This window comes from Rhincodon typus, chromosome 24, assembly GCF_021869965.1.
Source record: "Rhincodon typus isolate 14 chromosome 24, sRhiTyp1.1, whole genome shotgun sequence".
Classification (NCBI taxonomy): domain Eukaryota; kingdom Metazoa; phylum Chordata; class Chondrichthyes; order Orectolobiformes; family Rhincodontidae; genus Rhincodon; species Rhincodon typus.
Genome location: NC_063355.1, coordinates 46,249,918 through 46,272,954, shown reverse-complemented (window position 1 = coordinate 46,272,954; position 23,037 = coordinate 46,249,918). Strand labels below are relative to the sequence as shown.

General features: G+C 38.7%; 2 protein-coding genes across 2 annotated transcripts in view; both read left to right on the top strand.

Annotated features, from left to right (window-relative positions):
• LOC109918331 (strawberry notch homolog 1 (Drosophila)) overlaps window positions 1–16,352 on the top strand; it is a 60,903-nt gene extending 44,551 nt beyond the window's left edge. Inside the window, exons 11-18 of the mRNA XM_048611765.1 lie at window positions 2,383–2,457; window positions 2,543–2,689; window positions 2,768–2,862; window positions 3,715–3,807; window positions 7,161–7,298; window positions 7,870–7,946; window positions 11,679–11,872; window positions 14,619–16,352. Of these exons, the coding sequence (XP_048467722.1) occupies window positions 2,383–2,457; window positions 2,543–2,689; window positions 2,768–2,862; window positions 3,715–3,807; window positions 7,161–7,298; window positions 7,870–7,946; window positions 11,679–11,872; window positions 14,619–14,761 (962 nt within the window). The 3' untranslated portion in view covers window positions 14,762–16,352. The remainder of the gene's footprint in view (window positions 1–2,382; window positions 2,458–2,542; window positions 2,690–2,767; window positions 2,863–3,714; window positions 3,808–7,160; window positions 7,299–7,869; window positions 7,947–11,678; window positions 11,873–14,618) is intronic.
• A 2,547-nt stretch (window positions 16,353–18,899) lies between these two features.
• The window catches only part of LOC109938765 (RIMS-binding protein 2-like), an 80,276-nt gene continuing 76,138 nt past the window's right edge, over window positions 18,900–23,037 (top strand). Inside the window, exon 1 of the mRNA XM_048611764.1 lies at window positions 18,900–19,036. Within this exon, the coding sequence (XP_048467721.1) occupies window positions 18,900–19,036 (137 nt within the window). The remainder of the gene's footprint in view (window positions 19,037–23,037) is intronic.

Below are 23,037 nucleotides of genomic sequence, written 5' to 3'. Positions count from 1 at the left end.
CAAAACCTATGATCCTTTTTACTCCTCTTTGAAGTCCCACAATGTTTTGGCCTTGATTATTTTGTGTTAGTGAATTCCACAGGTTCAACACACTCTAAAGAAGTTTCTCCTCATCTCAATCCTCAATGTTTTATTCCTATCCTCAGACTGTGACCCCTGGTTCTGGACTCCCTGATCATTGGGGACATCCTTCCTGCATATTCCTGTTAGAATCCTATAGATTTCCATGAGACTCCACACACAACCCCTTCCCCCCACCACCCCCCCAAAAAAAAAATTCCAGTGAATGTAACCCCACCTGATTCATGTAGAAATAACACACTAACATTTTCATTCTGACTAGTAAAACTATTCTCATAATTAGCCATACATTCTGTTTAGTACATGAACAAGGCTAGTCTCATACGTACTTATAAAACTTGTTCTTGAATTAAAGGCTGTTATTAGTTGTTTGGACTGCCTATGTTGGTTTCTTACTCTTAACTTCCAAACCAAACTATTCTTTCTTCCTTTTTTTGGTATTTCTCTTAAGTATTAAACAAGAGTTTAATGGTTTTTTTAATTTCTGAGGATTTGGTTATTACTGGCCAGGCCAATGTTTATGATGTCCCTAGTTGCCCTTGAGAATGTGATGATGGTGAGCTGTGTTAAAAACAAAACTCTTGTTGAAGCCTGCACCAGTTTTACTTTAAATAATCAAATTGTTAATGAAAGACAAAGGGTGTGAAAACTTTCAATAATTGAATGTTCTTGTTTAGTTGTATGCAATGTGATGGGCATTAATTGGAGAATCACTTGAGATAGATTGAAACTGGTGGCTGGGTTCCTTTTTAACAAAAAAGCTCCAATTCTAATCTTGAACTGGCTTTCTCCTTGACAAATCATAGAGAATCCACACTACTCATTTGTACATCTAAACAGTTAATTAAACATAGAAACGTTGTGGGGTAGGAAATCTATTTAAAATAAAACTGAATTAATATTTGACAGTATTAAAGATTGACCATAAAAACATGGACAAAATGCCTCAATTTTAGCCAGCAACAATAGGTGAAATGGACTTTTGTCATTCTGTGCTGTAATTTCTATCATTAAGATTATAGAAAATTTGTGAAGATGTTTGGGTTGGGTTGGGTTGGCACCTTGAAAAATGAATTAAATTAATATCACTTGACAATGGGATTAGAAGTGGGATGCTTGAAACAAAATCTGATTTGCGTTTATACTCTGCGTGCCTACAGGAAATCCAAAGCATTTGTAGCCATTGTTGTAATGAAATAATTTAATTGTCTAACACCACAAGAAAATTTAGGATTCTGTATTTATTTATTTTTCCTCTCAGTGCCAGGTCCTGAGCCAGCAGCCTGTGCTCTGTCCAATATGAAGCTCCTGTTTGTAAAAACGCACATAGCTCTCTGCCCAACTACCAACCTAGCACAGCATCTGCCTAATCTGACACTGGCTTATCTTTCCAGCCACCTGTCCCCAACTTAGCAGTACATATGGGATTACATAGATAAATGTTGTAATGTTGCCTTTAAGCTGTCTAGTACACTGGCAGTATGAGTATATATTTGTATAACTTTGGACTCTAAATCATTTTATAAGTATTAACTAAATTCAGTTATTGTTTTTAATTTTCTTTATTTTTCTGATTTTTATCAAGCTGTTAGTATTGCATGATAGGACTAAATCATCTTGTCCTAGAAAACACATCTAAGTTTTAGTTAAAATATCCATGGGATGTTGAAATCAACAAAAGCAACAATAAATGCAGCATCATTAACTGTCTTGAGCCAGTAAAATCAGCTACATGGCATGGGAATTTGTGGGCTACTTGATGTCAGAGTAGCAAATAGTTTCCCTGAAGTGCATTGATGAAGCAGTTCAGTTAGTAGTTAATGAGGTAACTTTGTGCCTCTTGTTTATCTATGGTATTAACACTGAAATCACAAGCTTTATTGAATTAATGTTTGCATGCTGCTGTATGGAGTTATGTCTTCTGTCGAAGCACTGAAATACACAATCGATGTTTCTACTTTTGAAATTTATATTGGTGGATTAGATTCTTGGCCAACCTTCAAAACAGTCTGGATTATAGTTCTTATTTTAAATACAAGAATTTAAGCCTTGCAATTTCCAATGTATTACTCACTGTAGCAATGCTATAGCTTGTGATTAGATCCTGTGATAGGCCTTGAATTCAGCCTTTTGGTTTAGACCAAGAGCACTACCAACTGACCGAGTCCATAGTATAGTGAGTGACATGGACTTGCATGTGCATGGCACATGGAATAGCTTCATAACTACTGATTTTCACAATGTCCTTTATTGTAATTTCTCACTAAGTACATGTCATGCAACTTTTATTTGTGTTCCTAGATGTTCGACAGGGATTAATTGGTGTGGGTTTGATAAATGTGGAAGACCGTTCAGGGCTGCTCACGTTGGATAAAGGTAAAAATGCATTAAAACATTTGACTCATTGCTTTTTCTTAAAATTCTGGTTCCCTACTCTAACAATGTAATGAATTCATTTCAGATTATAACAATATTGGCAAATTCTTGAATCGAATCCTTGGTATGGAAGTACACCAACAGAATGCACTGTTCCAGTATTTTTCAGACACTTTAAATGCTGTCATTCAGAATGCTAAGAAGAATGGAAGATATGATATGGGAATTTTGGGTAAGTCATTGATTGTCAACTGTCATAAAGAGAAGTTTGTTGCATGACAGTTGCTGATTTGCTTCTGTTTACGGACAGATCTGGGTTCCGGAGATGAGAAGGTGAAGAAACTAGAAGCAAAGAAATTCTTAACTCCAGGGTATTCAGTATCAGGACATGTTGAAATTTATACTGTAAGTGTCTGACCATTTGTTGCACTGATTTGTATTTTGCATGTTCTGTTCATTTCCTTCCCTGTGGGCGAGAGATGTTCACCTCACCTGAGAATAGTTCCACAAGGTCTTCCAAGATTATGCCAGTGTATCAATGGAGCTAGCTTATGTCCTCGGGAGGTGTGCCCATGTGCATACTTATAGTGAAAATCGATGGGTAAGAATGAGGAGCATGACATCACATAACGCAACATCCCACATGTAAGACTATTGTTACTTTTCCTGCTTCTACACCTGGGATAAGCACAGATCAGGATCTCAACTCATTATACCTAGATCTTTGTAGGTTGTTGTTCCACATAAAACAGTATCCATTCCCAAACACAGAATAGAATCAGGCTATTCAGCCCATTTGAGTTACACTGACCCTTCGAAGAGCATCCTGCACAGACCACTCCCTCGCCTCAATTCCTGTGATTCTGCATTTCCCACAGCTAACCCACTTAACCTGCACATCCCCAGACACTATGGGCAATTTAGCAAGGCTAGTCTGTCTAACCTATGCACTTTTCAGTTGAAGGAGGAAACCTGGGCAAACCCATGCAGACACGAGGAGAATGCGCAAACTCCACAGAGACAGTTGCCTGAGGCTGGAATTGAACCATGGCCCTCTGGCACTGTGAGGCAGCAGTATTTACCACTGAGCCACCATGCTGGCCCATACTGTAACATTGCACAATATAAGCAGATTGTTAGACAAAAACAAATGTCTCAAAACTCATTAAAGATGTAAATGTCTGAATGTCTTGTAAATTAATATAGAGTTAACTTTTTCAAACACAAATGGGTGTTTTTGTACAATTATTTTTTTAGATAAGTGTTGAAAGAGGCATGTCCTGGGAAGAAGCTACAAAGATTTGGGCAGAGCAAACTGGAATAGACGATGGCTTCTATTTGTCAATGCAGGTAAACAAGGAGAACGACAGGAGAAATCACTGTAGTTATTGATAATGCATTGGTATTTAAATTGTCACGTTTTGCTACATTGAAGTAGTGATAGTCATCCTTTAGTAAATTGGAATTGATTAAGTTAAGCTGCATATAATATGGTTCATCTTACTCTGCCTGTCCCTCATTATTACTCGTTCTTGGCCTGAGTTTCATGTGAACTACATTTCAAAGGTAGCGAGATATGAAATTTGATCATTGAAAACTGCATCGGTAAGATCTACCATTTTGTTGATGCATTCATGACTGTATGTAAATAATGTTCAAGTTTGCAGCCACTGCAAAAATTGACCAAGTGATTGGTGAGGAAGGAAGATGTAGTCTGAAGGAAGATGTCCATGAATAGGTCAGGTGAGCAGATAAGTGGCAAATGGAATTCAATCTGGTAAAATGAGGTGATGCTTTTTTTTGGGGGGGATGGTTTTTAAAAAAGGAGTGGAATGCACTATAAGTAGGAGGTATAGAGGAACTGAAGAACTCAAAGTCTTAGTGAATTTCCACAAATCCCTGAACGCAGCAGGATGTTTCACTAAGGTGGTTGAAAAGACATTTAGACCCTTTTCTTTTGTGATTTCCATTCTGTAAAATTCTGCAGGTTCTAACTAATGAAACAATAGGTTACAGCCAGAAACACAGGTAAGAAGAAAGGACATGGTTTCAATTAAATTCTTCAGAGCAATTAAAACATGAAATCATACCTTTATGGACTTAACTGCTGAATTCGCAGCATTTTCTTTTGCATCTTTGTAGATAGGAAATGAAAATGGGGGTGGTTAGAGATATTTCTGTTCTGTTACTACATTTCACAGAGGAAACAGACTCTGTGTACCAAGAGTCGAGTTACTTGACAGGAGAATGGATTTGAGAAGGCTTGTCAAAGCTGAAAGAAGTAACAGGTGTGGATGATGGAAGTTAGGTTTGAATCTTGATTTATTTGTTCATTTTATCTGGGTATTGCTGGCTGGGCCAGTATTTCATTACTCAAGGTAGTTAATAATCAACTCCATTGCAATCTGGTCCAGAGTCAAACCGGTAAAGATGGAAGATTTCCTTCACTAAAGCACGTTAATTTAATAAAGCAGATGGGACCATTGACACTTCATGTCATTAATGTTTCATTCCAGGTTTTTTATTGATTTGAAATTTCACGTCTGCTGTGGTGGGATTTGTACATGTTCCCAGAACTTTAGCCTGGCACTATGGATTACTACTGAAGTGACATAACCCCTACTATGCCTATCTGATTCGTACAATTAAGAATTCTTTACACTTGAGATTTTTACAATTATGGAAAAGACAATCAGTAAAATTGGCAAGTATTCATAATATTCACTTGATTGGAGGTAATTAAATGTACTCCCGATTCCTTCTGAACAGTGTTTTCTTTCTTTTGTTTTAGAAGCTTTGCTGATTGTTCATAGTTCTTCAGAATAGAGAAACTCAATTGAGTTTGGAGGAAGATGAGTCACCTAATTTAACAATTGACTCCCGAAATTCTGGTGGTTTTGTGTGCTTACACTTGTAGAAGGCTACTTGAGAAATACCATTTTGGGGCAGTTTTGTTCTCAGACCAGAGGTTTGGTCAACCAAACTAATTAGGATAGCAAAATTGGACATTCAGCAGTATTTGCTGATTTCCTCCTCTTAGGTGAGACAGAACGGAATTGTAAACTTTTTTTTAAAAACAAAGTTGACTGACTTTCCTTTGGTTCTGTAATAGAGTGCTTCATCTGGAACAGGAGTTTAAATAACTCTGAACAAGAACTGAAATTGAAATGCATGATTTGGTATCAAATACTGTCACAGCAGTTGGTGAGCTTTTGTGTAGACCCTGACCACTTGAGCTTTATTCTTAAATTGCAGCAGACCTACAGTAAATTGCAGGTGCACTGAAATTATTCAGACTTACTATCCAGAATTAGTGAGACCAGCAGTCCCATCCATTGTCACTGGTGAGTGGTGAATTCTCCATGACTAAACACTGAGTGTTGACTGGTGCAGCTGCAAAAGCTGTACAGCTCCAGGAATTGCTCCCCAACTCTAAAGCATTGAATCAACCTCCAAGAGATCACTGTCACTTATGAAGTAACATAAAATGTACATTACTAAAACTGTATGACTTGGTTTTGTCAGGACAGCGTGGGCCCAGAAGGGGCTAGTTTTTAATCCTTATCGTTCAACTTTCAAATTGACTTTTGAGTTCTGGTATCAGAATTTAATTTGTCAGTACTTAATTATATGAAACTATTGGTGCTTCTAAAGTTTATAAAATATGCCTAGCACAAAAACTGGCTGGACAAAGGATGTATTCTGTTGTCAATGGTGATGGGCAGTCCGCTCCACATTATGGTTTTACATTTGTAGAATTTAAAGTTCATTTGTTAGAAACATCAGTGAGATGTTCTGAAGATGAAACATTACAGGCATTATATACCCTGTATTGTCTTCTCTCACACCTCAAAGATTTAACCCTGCACTTCTGCTTGTTCCAATGTTTAAGGAAAGGCAACTTGACTTTCAACCTTTTTGCAAAAATTGGTATTTTATCAGACGAGAATACTGCACGTGTCTCAAAGCCTAAACTGATGATGAGAACTTTCCTTTTATGTTGGCTTTCTGGTTGAAATCAGTTCTTCCTTCTTGTCAAGGCACATAAGATTGGGTGTTTGAATACTTATGATTGGTTGTATTGCTGAATTTGCCATTGAGACAGTGACTAAACCAAATGAATAGCTGATTTGAACATACTCTGAGGATCAATCTTCAGGAATTGTTACTCTGCCATTCTGCCCACAAATGCAGAACTTCCCCAATGGCAGGAATGATGTAATCTCTATCTCTATGATAGTTTCTGTGACATTGATTCAATTTGTGACACCTTTGGAAGTTTCAGTATTTATTTTTTTAACCTGAAAAATTGCACTCAACTTTTCTAAAAGTTTTGGGAATTGCAATAAATGAATAATTTAGGTAAATACCATTGAAAGCAGCTGCCTTTTTGAATGTTTTCTGAATTTACACTTCTGCACATCAGAAGTGAGAGGCCCATGAAGTCCAATGATACCTGTTAAACAATGCATTGCATTGAACAGTCTTGCGCTCCTGCCCCTCATGTTATTAATTATAACTTCTGGGGTTAAAATGAACTTGAAATCACATCCTGAGATCTAAATTAGCAAACAGGCAATTTTGCTGAAGTTAACTTATTGTTTTATGTATGTTTTTACTGCAAAATACAGCGGGCATATTGTCTTAGGTCATTATAATGTATCTTTGATGAATAACAATGTTCATTTTATTGTTTGTTCCAGATAAGGAATAATAAAAAGACAGCAATTCTGGTTAAGGAAGTTAACAGCAAGAAGAGATTGTTCATGATGTACAGACCAAACACTGGCAAGCAACTCAAATTAGAGACTTACATTGAACTAAAAAAGAAATATAAAAAGGTGAAAGAACATGGACTAAAATGAGCTAATTAAATGTGCACTGTGTTAGAAGTGAGCATACTTGTATTATGACATGAATCTTTGGAACTAATGTCTAAATCCTGAAAAAGTCTGTTCTCTTGTTGCAGGGCCAGGCATAGATGAAACACTGCTGCATTAGTGTTCTTATTGTAACTTTTGGAAGTGAATGTATTGACAACTGTCAACAGATATAACAAGGTGTAGAGCTGGATGAACACAGCAGGCCAAACAGCATCAGAGGAGCAGGAAAGCTGACGTTTTGGGCCTAGATCCTCCTTCAGAAAATTTTCTGAAGAAGGATCTAGGCCTGAAGCGTCAGCTTTCCTGCTCCTCTGATGCAGCTTGGCCTGCTGTATTCATCCAGCTCTACACCTTGTTATCTCAAATTCTCCAGCATTTGCAGTTCCTACTATCTCTTGACAACTGTCAACAGATCTGTTGTTATAGTAATAATTCTGCAGCTGATCAAAACTGGGGCTGTGGATGTTGGGTCACTTTCTTAAATGGAGATGTATTTCTGGTTTAACTTCTAATTTTGTTATCGTCACAGGTAACATCTGCGGAAGCAGAGTCGCATTGGGTGGAACAGTACAAGTCATCTGCAGACACTTGTACTCACGCATATTGGTTAGTAATGTCATTAAAGATTGGTTAAAATGTTTCTAATTTGCTCTTTATTTTCATTTTTCTCTCATTGTCAGTGGTACAAATCCTCGATCCCTCTACTTTTACAACATGCTGTCCATCTTCCACTTCACTGTCAAATCCTCAGGTGTGTCACTGCCAACACCTCTTCCTGTGTGTCCCATCATTCCATATTTGGACTTTACAGTCAGGGTTCTGCTTGTTACTGCAGTAAAAATGTTCAAACCAAAGACTCATTTTAAAATTTCAGCAGTTGAATACCCCTCCTTGTCCTTCTGAACTTCTGTTCTTTTGACAGTATCTTTGTGTCCAATTCATTGGGACTGTTGTGACATTGTTTCACTCTTGTCTAACCCATTCTAATCAAAACATCTGCAGTATTTGCTTCTCTTGCCTTCAGGAGGCCTTGCAGGTAAGTACAGTAGTCTATTCCTGGTGCCATTGTCAACATACATCATTCCATCTGAAGACTTGTTATTCAGCTTCTGCATACCCACTGATAATACCCTGCTCTATCACATTTTATCAGTCAAAATTAAGAAGCCAACAATCTCAAACTGCTATCTACTCAGTGGCCTGTGTTACAAAGAGGCGTTATATTTAAATTAGTTTTGAAGGATTGTGGGAATACCTGGAATGGTTTATTTAAGATGCTGTTGAAAGTTCTCTGTGGTCATTAGAGTTTTTTTTAAACAAGGCTTCCTGTGAATCACATGAATGGTAATAATTACTTTGCTGAAGACCCCTTCTGAGCACAGAATGAGGAAATTTCATAAGTACTTCTTCCAATATTTACATACAACTTGGATTTCAACAGTTTTGCAAAGAGTTTGTTAACCTGATGAGAATGCAGCATCTGTTTCAAAGCCTAAAATAATCAAATTTCTTCTATGCTGGCTTTCTAGTTGAGATCAGCTCTGATATCTTGTTAAGGCACAAGATTGTGTATTGGAATACACTTATCACTGGGTGTGTTGCTGAAGTTACCACCAAGGCAAATTCCAGTAGGCTATCAAAATGCAACTAGCGAGGCTAGGGGAGTATACAGTCATTCTTGTCCCACTGCTCCATGGGTCACAGCATGAAAATTTAAACAAAAATCTTTCTGGCTACAAAGACAACCAATTAAGTATGTCATGCAAATTGAGTTTTAGACATCTATTGAACAAGTTTCTTAATAAATACAATTGTTGGATTTATCAGGAAAGCAAAATTGATTAATGTACATTGTGCCTGAACAAGAAATTAGAACTGATCACAACTAGAAAGTAAGAACAAAAGTAACTTATGGTTAGGATTTTAGGCTTTGAAAAAGATGCTGTGTTCACGTCTGATAGAACTCAAATTTCTGCAAAACTGTGAAAAGCAATTTTGTTTTTCTTTAAATATTAGAACAGACACTTAAGAAATTTCCTAATTTTATGCCCACATTTGAACAGTAACTGACCTGGAGATGTTCTTTTCTTTTTTTTTCCTGGTTTATGTGGAAAGAAGCTTGCTCAGAACAAGCTACCCAGCTGACCTGTCTTTTCTGTAGAGAGAACCCCCCTCTTGATTGCAGGGTGAAGCTTATTTGCCCTTTTGAAAGAGTGATTATAGAAACTTATTTCCTGAGCAAGCAATGTCTACAACAAGTTCTGAAGAAGGGTCACTGAACCTGAAACATTAACTCTGCTTTTTCTCCACAGATGCTGCCAGACCTGCTGAGTTTTTTTTTCAGAAATTTCTGATTGTCTTTCTGATTTCCAGCATCTGCTAGTGCCAAATGTACTTGCGCATGATTAGTGATTTGACCACAAGTGCCAGCATGTCATAGGAACAGACTCTGAAACATTATGTAGTTTATCCTTCAGCCTTCAAGAATAACTGGCCAAAGTGTTCTGTTTCTAGAAAGCTAGTCTTTACAAGTAAATCTGTTTTCTATTCTCTTGTGAAGTGTGTGTTTGGGGGATATTTAGAGGGATAAACAATTGTACTTCTACTGACTTTGTGTGTTAATCAGTTCCTGTTTTGATAAACCAACAATTATGTTTATTAAGAAACTTGGTTGATTGTGTTTATGTCACATTTAATTTGCATCCTTGGTATCCAGAAAATGTTTATATTTCAAGTTGTGACCCAATGAAGTAGTGGGATGAGAATGACTGACTGTGTGCATTCCTCCAACCTCAGTCATGATGACTTATAGTCTATTGGAATTTTTAAAAAAAATGTATTTGCTTCCATTGTTGACAAATAGTAATTTTTCCCAGAACTGCATTACTTTGAAAACCATTCTAAATCACTACTGTCTTGCAATAGTCTTGAATCGTAAGAAGAATGACTTAGTTAAGCGCAATATTAAATTTTGTGCTCCTAGCCAAAGTGGTCGTTGTACAGTGGATATGAGAATATGGGAGGGACTGCTTCAGATGCAGAATAACTTGAGGTGCTTAAAAGTAGAGCTTCTTGGGGGCTGGGTGTTGTAAAGTATTGAGCTTAAGGATTCAGGATTAAAAAGATAAAACCAGCCACATTTGAGCTATAAGTTTCATAGATTGTGTTAATGCTGTGAATGAATTGCAAATGCCATTGGAATTGTCGGGGAGAAATGGGCAAAGCCGGTTTAACCTTGTTTATCTTGGTTTTGATTTTGCTCGGATTATGTTGCCTTGAATGCAGATTTCCCCTTTAAGTTATTCTTTTCATTTATGGGATGTGACTATCACTGAGCCAGTATTTATTGCCCATACCTCATTGCCCTGGAGGTGGTAGTGGTGGGGTGTAGGTAGACCCACAGTGCTGTAAAGGAGGGAGTTCCAGGGTTTTGACTCAGCAACACTGAAGGAATGATAATATATTTCCAAGTCAGGATGGTAAGTGGCTTGGAGGTGAACTTGCAGGTGGTGTGTCCATGCACCTGCTGTTCTGTTCTTTTTGTTGTCAGAGGTCATGAATTGGGAGGCAGTGTCGGAGGAGCTGTGGGTGAGTTGCTGCACTACATCCTGTAGATGGTTCACACTCTGCCACTGTTAATGTTGAATGAAGTGAATGTTGAGCGTGATGGTTGTGGTGCTGCCTTGTCCTGGATGGTGTTGAGGTCCTTGAGCATTGTTGGAGCTGCACCTAGCCCAGCCAGTGAGGAGTATTTTGTCACGCTCCTGACTTGTGTCTTGTAGATAGTGGCAGGCTCTGTGAAGTCGAGACTGCTCTAGAGTTCCTAGTCTCTGATCTGCTAAAGCTTTTTTAATTCAACTTCTGGTCAATGGTCACCCGTAGGATGTTGAAGGAGGGTTTCAGAGATGATGTCAATGAGCATCAATGGACAAAGGTTAGATTATCTCTTGGACAGTTTGCATGTCCTTATGTTGTCTTCCTTAGGCAGAGCCTCTGCAATTATAATAAGCCTTATCAATAAAGTCCTTGTAATATTATCTGTAGGCTTGGATGTCAGGTGGGGATGTTTGGATCAAAGGTGTATGTGCTGGAGCTGTTTGTCATCTTTGAATGTGGTTCTACGTTAGCAATGTTAATTCTGTTTAAAGTGCAAAAGTTATTTGACTTTGATTCAATTTATCTAAAGTGCAGAAAAGTCTCTTATTCTTCCAGATGCAGGACAAGTATGTCTACCACAATAATGATGTCCCAGTTTATTTTGAAACCCCTGTCTGAATCTAATATCCTTTGAAGAGTTAACATAATCTTTTTGTAATACTTTTCTTTATATCCATTTAGGCGTGGAAACTGCAAAAAAGTAAGCCTTGGAATGGTTTGTGAAGTCGGGCTGAGGTGCCGTACTTATCATGTCCTCTGTGGTTCAGTTCTAAGTGTCTGGACAAAAGTTGAAGGAGTCTTGGCCTCAGTCAGTGGGGCTAATGTAAAAATGCAGATTGTGCGATTAAAAACAGAAGATGGGCAAAGGATTGTAGGTGAGTGTGATCATTGGATTACCATTATACTGCAAGTAGGAACATACAGTTTGCTTAATAGTGAGGCTGTGTTGTAACCTGTCAAAAATATAATCGAGCACTATTTTTAACTGTCTTTGTAATGAATGTTACATTTTTGTTTGGGATCTTCTAGAATTTACAAATAACTTCTAGAAACTTTGTAAAGTAAGGACATTTTTTCTGATGTTCCATCCATGTTTTCACAACCTGCATACTGAATCAGTGATGTGGGTGAATGAGTTTTGCTACTTGGAGGAGAATGGAGAATCTCTTTAACTTTGTGTTAAGCTATTGATTTTTAAGCCATTTATTTTCCTTGAAAGCTGGCAACATAGCCGGTAACCAGATGAAGATAAAATTGCCAGTTGCAGAAGTCTATCTTGTGGGTTCTACCTGCTTCTCACCAGATCAGAGCCTTCGAAGATTTGTGTAATTATACGAGCCATTGTGCTGTCTGAAATGTTATTTCCAGGTAGTTGGGGATTGGGCAACAAATGTTGGCCTTGGCAATGATGCTTGCTTTCCCTGAAAGAATGACGAAAAATACAACCTCTGTGTTTTTAGGGGAGGCTTTTCTGGACTTTGACCCGGCAAGGATGAAGAAATGATTATGCATTTTAAAGCCAGTTGGTCATTCTTTCAATGAGCCTCTTTCTACATAGAACTTTACTTGCTGGTTCCTGTGTGATGCAGTGTTTCCTTGGATTAGTAGTATGTAGCCTGGTGTTGCTAGAAAATGTCCCTAGGCCACTGGCATCTACTCAAAGTAGCGTTATTCGTTCCAGGTAGTTTATTCGTTCTGGTGCATTCACTTTTTTTAAAAGAGTTTGAATGTTCACTTGAGCCATACTTGGAATTCCTGTGCGAAAAGTACTTGCATATTATAAGAAAAGTAAACCACAGCCAGCTGATGCAGCACAATCTAGGAACCCTGCAACTGTATACTTGTGTGGAGTGTTGCAGATGTTGATAATGCACTACAGAACCAAGTTGCATACACAAAAGATTGGAGGACAGCTATCAAATGAAAATAAGTGCATGAGAATAGATTAGCAGGTAACAGAAGTCCTTTGTATGAATTGTCAACCAGTAGTCAAAAGCAGTAGAGTCAATTAAGGACCAAATAGGTGATCTGTGGAAGCTAAGGGCATGGCCTTGTCCTGTTCCCTTCTTTGGCTAAGGAGCAGGATGCCATTGTCACAAAGGATAAAATTGTAAGGAAGTTGAACAAGATGAACATTGACAATACTCAATTTACATGTGTCACCTAAGTAGGGACTGGCTGAATCGATCCTAAGAGCAGATTTGAGGGGTTTTGCAAAATAAATGTGATTAATACATTTAGGGAAGATTGGGCAGGGGAGTGTTTCATAGATTTGACACAAGTATGACAAGCCTGAATAGTTTTTGTATTATTTTTAATTGATTTGTGTGCAAGAGAACCCCTTCAAGAAATATAGGATCAGAATCAAAACACCCTCTGTTTACGTTGTAATCTGGTTAGCCAAAAACAGATTGAACTTGCAGTTATGAAGAAGAATCATATTGGACTTGAAATGTTACCTCTGTTACTTTTTGCATGCTGTCAGACATGCTGAGTTTCTCGAGCATTGTTTTTATTTAAAATTTCCAGCATCTGCAATATTTTACCTCTACTTTAATAAACTGTAGCTGAATTTCTGTAGCACGTTAGCACTTTTATGAAGAACTTGATGCAATCTTGAACTTGTACTTTGAAGTGGGAATGACTGATGTGAAGGCCAGAGGTTGAAACTTTTGCTGGAACAAGTTCACGTGCTGCAGTCCTTTCTCGCCAGATTTGAACACCCTGTTCTCTTGCAGTCTTACAAAGCATTCAAGGAATCAAATCTATTGTGTGCCATCTAGTTGTTTTGGAATGTGAATTCTAAATAAGGGTTTAACTTCCTTTCACTCACATCTCCTCCTTTTTAATTGGGAGATTGTCAACATACTTTTCTTTTGAGGGTGCATATCCAGGGATTTCCCTTGGGCTTGCACGTTGTTCTTTCCAGCCCAGCTCCATACTTGCAGTGTCCACATTTTGGAAAGCAAACATTCTTGTAAGTTTTAAAGTCAAATATCAAACCTGAGTGTGCATCAGATTTCTCAATCATGCTCTGAATCCACTAGTCTCATTACTCTTTCTTAACCTGGAGAGTGATGAGCTTTGGAATTCGCTGTCACAGAACACAGCCAAGGCCAAAACATTGTATGATTTCAAGGAGGTAGATTAGCATTTGGAGCTAAAAGGATCAAAGGATATGATGGAAAAGCAAGAACAGGCTATTAATTTGGACAATCAGCCATGATCATGGTGAATGGCACAGCAGGGACGAAGGGCTGAATGGTGTCCTCCTATTTCTATGTTACCAAGGATCGGAGTGTGACTAGGACAGAGCATTGTATCACTAGGACTGTGGCTGATTTCAGACCATTGAAAAGTTTTGTGTGTGAACTAAACAGTCACAAAAGATTTGCTTAATTTTTGTCCACCTGTCTTAATGTTTGAATGTTTTAGCTTTCTGTATTTTGGTTGGTATCTCTGGTACAAATGTGGTTGATTATTTTTTTACTGAAATTCTTCGGCTTGATGTAACCCTGAAATCTGATCCAAAGGGTACGTTTCACTGCAGAAACTTGTAGGTAGTGACTGTATGAAAGTAATTTTAATTATTGAACCTATGTTTTAATCTTTGTTTTACAGGTTTGATCATTCCTCAGAACTGTGTGTCTCCATTGATAAACATTCTGTCAACGTCGGACCAGTCACAACAGCTGGCATTGCAGCAGCAACAGATGTGGCAGCAGCTCCACCCTCAGAGCATAAGTCATATGAGCAACACATAGTGACTAGCTACACGTACCAGAGCTAATCTTACTTGAAAACTGTAACTTACAGGAGTGCGCCGCCATGTGACCTTCACTCTTTTCAGGAATTCAGGGTCATGTTCCAAAGAGATTCCTTAATTAGTGAAGTATTGGTGAACACTGAATCTGGGAATACCCGTAAATCAGAGACAGGTTCTGTTTAACAAACGGGTGAAAGTTGAAGGCCAAGGTGTTTGGACATTTTACTTTTTTTTTCTCCTTCCCTTTCTATGACTCTTCATGTTAGCACTTTGTTCTTTACTGACAGCTGCTATAATTCTCCACTTTCATTTCTACTATTCAAGTAATGGAAAGCAACGTGTGCACACTTTGTACACATCAAATGCTTCACCTTGAAATCAATTTCACTTCATTTCCTATGTCCTATTTTGTATCATAAGTGAGGACAATTTGTAGGTTGTTACAAATGAGAGTGCACTGGTTCTAGAGATATGCTGAGGGCTACGTTACTTACTGTGTACGTATCTAGAATGTTCCATGTTAAATACATGCTTATTGGATTTAAAACCCTGTACAATACTTTCCATCTTTAGGCTGGGTTTGTAAACCCTGCAGTCTTAAGTGAACAAGCATTCTTTCAGGGTTTCTTTATCATGTATGTCCTATGAGCAGGGTGTAAATATGATACAAAAACAATGCAGAAATTCTGGCCTATTTAAAGAAAAAGCAACGTAATTGAAAGTTTATTGGGGGAATTAATTACTTTATACAGAAGCTGTTTTGAATATGTTGATATGCTTTCTTTCTCCACAATGTGTAATTTCTGGGTAACTGCAAAATGTATGTTCTGTATTTGTGTTTCATGGCACAATCTTAAATTATCTGGTGATTTTATATTAAAATTCTGAGAACCTCTTTAACAGCTTCATATTTAATCATCTATTGGTTACTTATTTTCTACCAAGCAATTTTATGCAGCACTTAGTGTAGTTTAGACAACATCTTTCAACACAGTGGAGAACAGTTTTAAATAAACTAATTTTGTGAAGCCTAATGGCATATTCTGGATTATGGTTAATGAGTGCATGCAAGTTGAGGCTGGTGTGAGGTTTAAATGCCAGCACCTGAGTCATAAAATATCAAAGCTAATAAATCAAGTAAGAAATATACATTTTGTACACATTTTTTGATTCTCACAGGCTGGTTGCATGTTTTACTCATCGATGAACTGGTGGCTTAGTTGAATTGTAAAATGTAAGCGGAGGGCCTCTGAACAGAACAGCACTATGTGCAGTTTCCTCTAGTTTTCGCACAGTTCAAAGCTGTTAAGTATTTAACACAGCGCAGATATTACTTCATTTAGTAATACTTGTACTGTACAAATGTGTATAGTTTCAGCTAATGATATCAATATTATGTTTTGACTATAAATAGTTTTGTCAACTTTATCAGAATAGTGAAGGAAGTTTGCCATTTCATGCCGGCACAAGTTGCACTACTAAAGATGCTGAATTGTTTGTAACTGTATATTTAAGTTAGAATTGTCAACAAGTAAGTTGCTGCTGGACACTGAACTCGCAGCAAGCTATTAATAAATCATTGTATTAAAGGAAACTAGTGGTGTAGAGTTTTTAAAAGTTGGGAAAGATGGTCATGTGCTTTCTGCAGGATACAGTGGGATGCTGTTTGTATATACCATGACCAATTAAAAATAGCAGGAACTTCATTGTGAAGTGGATGTCCTACCTGGTTCATCTATTATTGGGCTTAAAAGAACTGAAATTATGGAAATTTGGGAAGAAAGGTTGAGTTTTTCTGTTTCTGCCTTTAGGACTATTGCTCTTATTAGATGCGAAGTTCCTTGTCCACTCTGTGCAACTGGGGATTCTTTGCTTCTGGAATTAACATCTTTTGCACCAATTGGTTTCTGCGCCATTGAATCCATGAGCCTGTCATTCTTTTTAAGGCTTTACAATATTGGCCTTATTTTCGCTTGAGATTGATTTGTTTTATTCTCCATTTGTCTATGTTTCGTACTTAAATAGAATAACTCAAAGATATAACCGCAATTCACGATACCTTATTAAGAAGAAAGTTATTTACAGTTCCTGGCAATTATTTCACTGGAATGAAGGACATGCTTTTCCAAATCTACAGAGTCTATATTCAGTGCTTACTTTTCCAGTTTCAAGTTTTCCTCAACTACTATCCTTTTCAAAATGGCTGGTGTGCTGCTAAGATAAAACCATAAATACGCTGATGCTAATGGGGTTTTGATATGTTACAAAATTCTTAAGAATAAAGTTTCTCTGTTTTTCCCATATACACTACCTCCTGCTCACGTGAGCTCGTGCTCTCTCTTCCCTCCCCCCGCCCCCGCCACCCCAGACAAACGCACAGACGCACACAGTCTCTCACCCCTAGCATGTGGATGCTGATCTGAAATTGAAGAAGGAACATTCTGTTCCTCATCAATGAGATAGCCTTAGCATGGAGATTTACTGTGAGTATTGTTTGATCAAATGTCTGGAGTTGATAAGCCAAAGTTGTGTCTGAGAAGGGAATTCTATGGCTTGTTCGGCTGTTTTGCAATGTTAGCTGTGGTGGTTGAGCATGGAGCCCAAGAGAGAAACTTTGATAGCAACAAGGATTGAGATTATACACACAATGCACATAACACGCAGCAGGTTGAGCACATCTATGGCAAATCAAAGACGGGCAATATTTCGGGTTGCTGACTTTTCTTTGCAAGGCTGAGAAAGCAATGGAGTTTACAAACCAAAACATTCAACGTGACATGCATTTTTACATTCCAATTTGAAAGGGGTAGATATTGAAATCGTAACATTTCAAATCTAGGTTCTTTAAGGTGGAGAAAACCTTTGCTGGAATGTCAAATCACCTTTGCCATTGCTGTTGACTAAGTTTTTTTTATATATGTGAAAATAATTTGGTTAACACTTACAAATCATCTTTTCAAAATGCATTTATTTCCCTGCTCAGCTGAGTGCCTCTTTATATATCAGCATGTTTAAATGTTTCTGTACAGCTATGTTGAGGATTAACTGATGTCAGAAATATCCTTCAGCTCCAATGGTATCTGATAATTCCACAGTGATTGTCTTATCAAATGCAGCACATAATGGAGCTGTGTTCAGGTCTCCAAAAGATGTGGCCATAGATAATTCCGAAGTGCAGACTGGGACAGTCAGGCTGTCTGAGAATCTGGATGTTACACTGTAAGATAAATTATTTCATGAAAACAAGCTTCTTGAACCAACCAATCATTGTTGATATTCACCTTCCAAGTTTTATTCTTTCATGAGATGAGTGTTGCAGACAAAGTCAGCATTTGTTGTTCATCCACAATTGTCATGAACCGCTGTAATCAACATGGTGTCGGGACACCCACAATGCTTTTAGGAAGGGAGTTCCCCAGGGTTTTGACCCAGCGACACTAAACAAAGTGACCTAGTTCTAAGTCAAGATGGAATGTTGCTGAGAGAGGAACTTACTTGTGGTCATGTTCCCATGTGTCACTGTCCTTCCTCTGGTTGGGGGTGTGAATTTAAAGGGGACTTAGTGAGTTGCTGTTGGTACACACTTGCCACTACGTGTGCCAGTGTTTGAGGCACTGCTGAACATATGGCTGATATTTTCTGTATGGTAGTGAGCTTTGAGCGAAATTGGAATTGCACTCATAGTTGTGACTTGTGCCTGTAAATGGTGGAGAGAACTTGAGAAGTTAGTTGCTCACTGCGGAACTCTTAGCCTTTGAGCCACAATGGCTTTGTCAAGTTAGATTGTTGGCCAAATGGTAACCTCTAGCAGATGAGTAGGGGATTCAGCAATAGAAGTTTAAAACTAGCATCTACAGTGGAGAACATGAAACTTAAAGCTATCTGATTCACTAATATTCTTGAGGGAAAGAAATCTTGACCATCTTTGTGCTCTGGCCCATGTGTTACTTCCAAATCCACAGGAATCCCTTTGGTCATTTCAACGAGCAGTTGAGAATCGATCAAGCCACTCTCAACTTGAAAGGATAACGTACGTGTCTGGCCAGTGTCCCTGAAAGATACATGATATATGAAAGAATAAAGAAAAGGTAGTTCATTGAATGTAATGGCTAAGTGGTTAGATCTACTTGTTGGAAATGGTAATTGCCTGGTACTTGCTCAGTATCAGTGTTACTTGCTGCAAATTGCAGACTTGGACTGCACTTGCAGAAAGGTTAAACGTGGTGCAGCCAGCAGCAAACATCCTGACTTCTGACCTTGTGATGGAGGCAAGGTCAGGAAGCATGTGAAAATGTTAAGCAATGATATCCTGGGGTTGGGATGATGGGCATCCAACAAATACAGCAATCTTCTTTTGTGCCAAGTATGTCTCCAACTAACAGTATGTTTATCATTGTGAGAGGACATTGTAAACAATGTACAATGAAGCTACTGAGCTCACTGTGATGCAAAGACTATGCATCCTGGCAAAATTGTGAGCAGCCTGTGCAGAAATATTTCTTTTTTATTCATTGGTGGGATGTGGGTGTTGCTGGCTGGCCAGCATTTATTGCCCATCCCCAGTTGCGCTGGAAGGTGGTGGTGAACTGCCGCCTTGAACCACTGCCATCCACCTGCTGTGGGTTGACCCCAAAGTAGAAATCTGGTTGCTATGCAGCTCTGATGGATCAATGCCTGCAACACTGAAATCTGTGCTTTTCAGGGAAGCTCAAGATTCCTGAACTACTATGATTTGCTCTACCTTGCTTGTGTATATTATTGTTTGCAGAGGCTTTGTTCTGATGACCTGCTGGTTTTCTGTTAGCTCAAACACACACCACCAAGTCACGTTTGCATTATGTCATCTGGAAGTTTAAGATTTAATTCTTTACATCTATGACTTCTCAGACATCCAATTTGTCGTCTTGGTTAGTCATTTTCTAATCAACAGTTTCAAATGTTATTAAACATCTCTATAGCAGGTGGGACTCTAAACTAGACCACTGTGCCACAAGAGCCCCAGTCTTGGTCATGTGCTTAGTGTGTTTTCTAGCCAGTTGACATAGGAAGTGAACTAATTAGATTACAAACTGACCAACTTAATGTGTAGAGCAACGTGCACCTTTCTACTAGTGCCACATGCAGTGCTGTCATCTAACTATCTTAAAAGTATAATGCCTTTCTGAGATCTTAGAATACTGCAGAGGTCTGTCGTAGGTATTAGAGATTATGTATAAAGCATAGAAAATATCAAAGTAATGAAACCTAGTCATTATAAACAGATTTGGGGATTCTTGTACGTAAATCTTAGAGCTAGCATCTAAATTTATCAGGTACTAAGGAAAGCAAATGAAATGTTGGCTTTTATTAGACAACAGCTGCTTCGCTAGGATGATCCTAGACATGGAAGAATTTTCTTATAAGGAAAGATTGGGCTGGACTTGCTCTTACTGGAGTTTGAGGAGGAGAGGTGATCGTATTGAAGTATTGTGGGACTTCATAGCATAGATACTGAGATTTCTCCTTGGAGTGTCAATCTGTGGAATTCTTTACTGGTATTGGAGCGGTGTGTGATATTTAAGTAGGCAGATTTTCACTGCATACAGCTGGGCTTTGGACTTTAGATTTTCTGATGTATTTATTTAGATTACAAATTTTAAATTAGTGTTGTGAACGCAGTCCAGACCATCATGAAAACTAGCCTTCCTTCATTTGACTCTGTTTATACTTCCTGCTGCCCCCCACCCTGGTTGTACTCACTTCCACCCTCTTCCATCAGCCAGAAGATGCAAAAGTTTGAAAACACATACCAATAGATTCAAGAACAGCTTCTTCCCTCTGTTAGCAGACTTGTGAACATATTAGTTGATCTTTCTCAGCACCTTCTCTGCAGGTGTAAGACTGCAGGTTCTGCATTCTGTTCTATTATATAAGTTATAATTTTGTCTGGTTAGCATGCAAAACAATTCTTTTCACTATCTCCGTACATTTGACAGTGATAAATCAATCAAAATTTAGAGTAATGAAACTTCTCTGATTCTGAAGAATGCTCATAATTATTTGAGGTCTTAATTCAGTTACACTAGCCTTTTTTTAAAAAAACACACAACACAGAACAGGAACAGGCACTTTGGCCCTCCAAGCTTGCACTGACAAATTTTGCCCTTCCATACAAAAACTTTCTTCACTGACAGGATCCACATCCCTCTATTCCTTTCCTATTCATGTATTTGTCCAGGTGCTTCTTGAATGCTGCTAATATGTCTGCTTCCACTACCACTGGCAGCTCGTTCCAGTCACTCACCGCCCTTTGTGTGGGGAAAAACTTGTCTTTCACATTTTTTTTTTTAAACTTTTCCCCCTGCCCATTGACCCTGTGTCCCCTAGTAATTGACCCTTCTACCCTGGGAAGAAGCCTCATACTTTCCATTCTTTGCATGCCATTCACAATCTTTTAAACTTCCATCAGGTCGCCCTTCAACCTCCTGCATTCCAGTGGAAAAAAGACCCAGTATATCTAACCTTTTTACATAGGTAAAATCCCCCATACCCAGTCCAAAACATCCAGTTCTTTCTAGTAGTGTGATGACCAGAACTGTACACAATAGTCCAAGTGTGGCCTAACTAAAGTTTTATAAAGCATAATTTGTCTATACTCTTACTCAGTACCCCTACCAATGAAGGCAAGAATGCCATATGCCTTTTTCACTACCTTATTTACCTGCACTGCCACCTTCAGTGATCTGTGGACTTGCATGCTGGGATCCCTTTACCTATCAATACTGTTTAGGCTTCTACCATTTACTGTATACTTCCACCTGATGACCTTCCACTATTCATCACCTCACATTTGTCTGAATTAAACTCCATCTGCCATTTTTCTGCCCATGCCTCCAGCTGATCTATGTCCAAGTTAAACTGCACAGCACAGGAATGGGACCTTTGCCGAGAATGTTGGGCCGAGAATGACACCAAATTGAACTAATCCCTTCTCCCTGCCCTTGGTCCATATCCCTCAATTTCTTGCATATTCATGAGCTTATACAAAAGTCTCAAATGCCCTATTTTATCTGTTTATTCCACACTCCTACCACTCTGTTTTTAAAATAAAACTTGCCCCCTCCACATCTCCTTTGAACTTCCCCCTCTCACCTTAGTTACATGCCCTCTACTTTTAGACATTTCAAGCCCGGGGAAAAAGATTCTGACTGTTGACCCTATCTATGAATCTCATTGTTTTTATAGACTTCTATAGAGTCTCCATTCAGCCTCTGCTACTCCAGCGCAAACAGCCAGAGTTGTTTTTGATAGTTCATATCATCTAATCCAGGTAGCATCTTGGTAAACCTCTTCTACCCCCTCTCCAAATCTTCCCCATCCTTCCTCTAACATGGTGACCAGAATTAAATGCAGGATTTTTAAGTGTGGCCTAACTAAAGTCATATAAAGCTGCAACGTGACATCGAGACGATTGCACTGAATTCCCTGAAGTATAATGGCAAACGTGTCATACGTTGTCTTTATCACCCTATCTACTTGCATAGTCACTTTCAGGCAGCTGTGGATGTGAACCCTAAGATCCCTCCATATCAATACTGTTGAAGGATCTGCTATGAACTGTATACTTTCCCTTGACATATGATCTCCCGAAGTGCAGCACCTCACACTTACACAGATTAAAACTCCATTTGCCATTTCTCCTCCTGTCTCTGCAACTGATCTGTATCCTCTGACAATCCTCCTCACTATCCTCAACTCCTCCAATCTTTGTATTGTCCATAAACTTAATAATTACACGAGCCACAGTTTCCTCAAACAGCAGAGGTCCTACCATTGATCCCTGTGGAATACCACTAGTCCCAACCCTCCATTCTGAAAAGCATCCTTCCACTATTACCGTCTGTATCCACCTTGCAAGCTCACACCGATACCATGTGACTTCACCTTTTGTACCAGTCTGTCACGAGAGACCTTGTCAAAGGCTTTACTTAGTTGATGTTGTCTATATGAAATTGCTTTTCTCTCATTAATAAATCCGTTATCAGTCCTGGGGTAGTAGAAACTGCAGATGCTGGAGAATCTGAGGTAACAAGGTGTAGAGCTGGATGAACACAGCAGGCAAAGCGGCGTCAGAGGAGCAGGAAAGCTGACGTTTCGGGCCTAGATTTCTGAAGAAGGGTCCAGACCCGAAACGTCAGCCTTTCTGCTCCTCTGACGCTGTTTGGCCTGCTGTGTTCATCCACCTCTACACCTTGTAATCTCAGATTCTCCAGCATCGGCAGTTCCTACTATCTC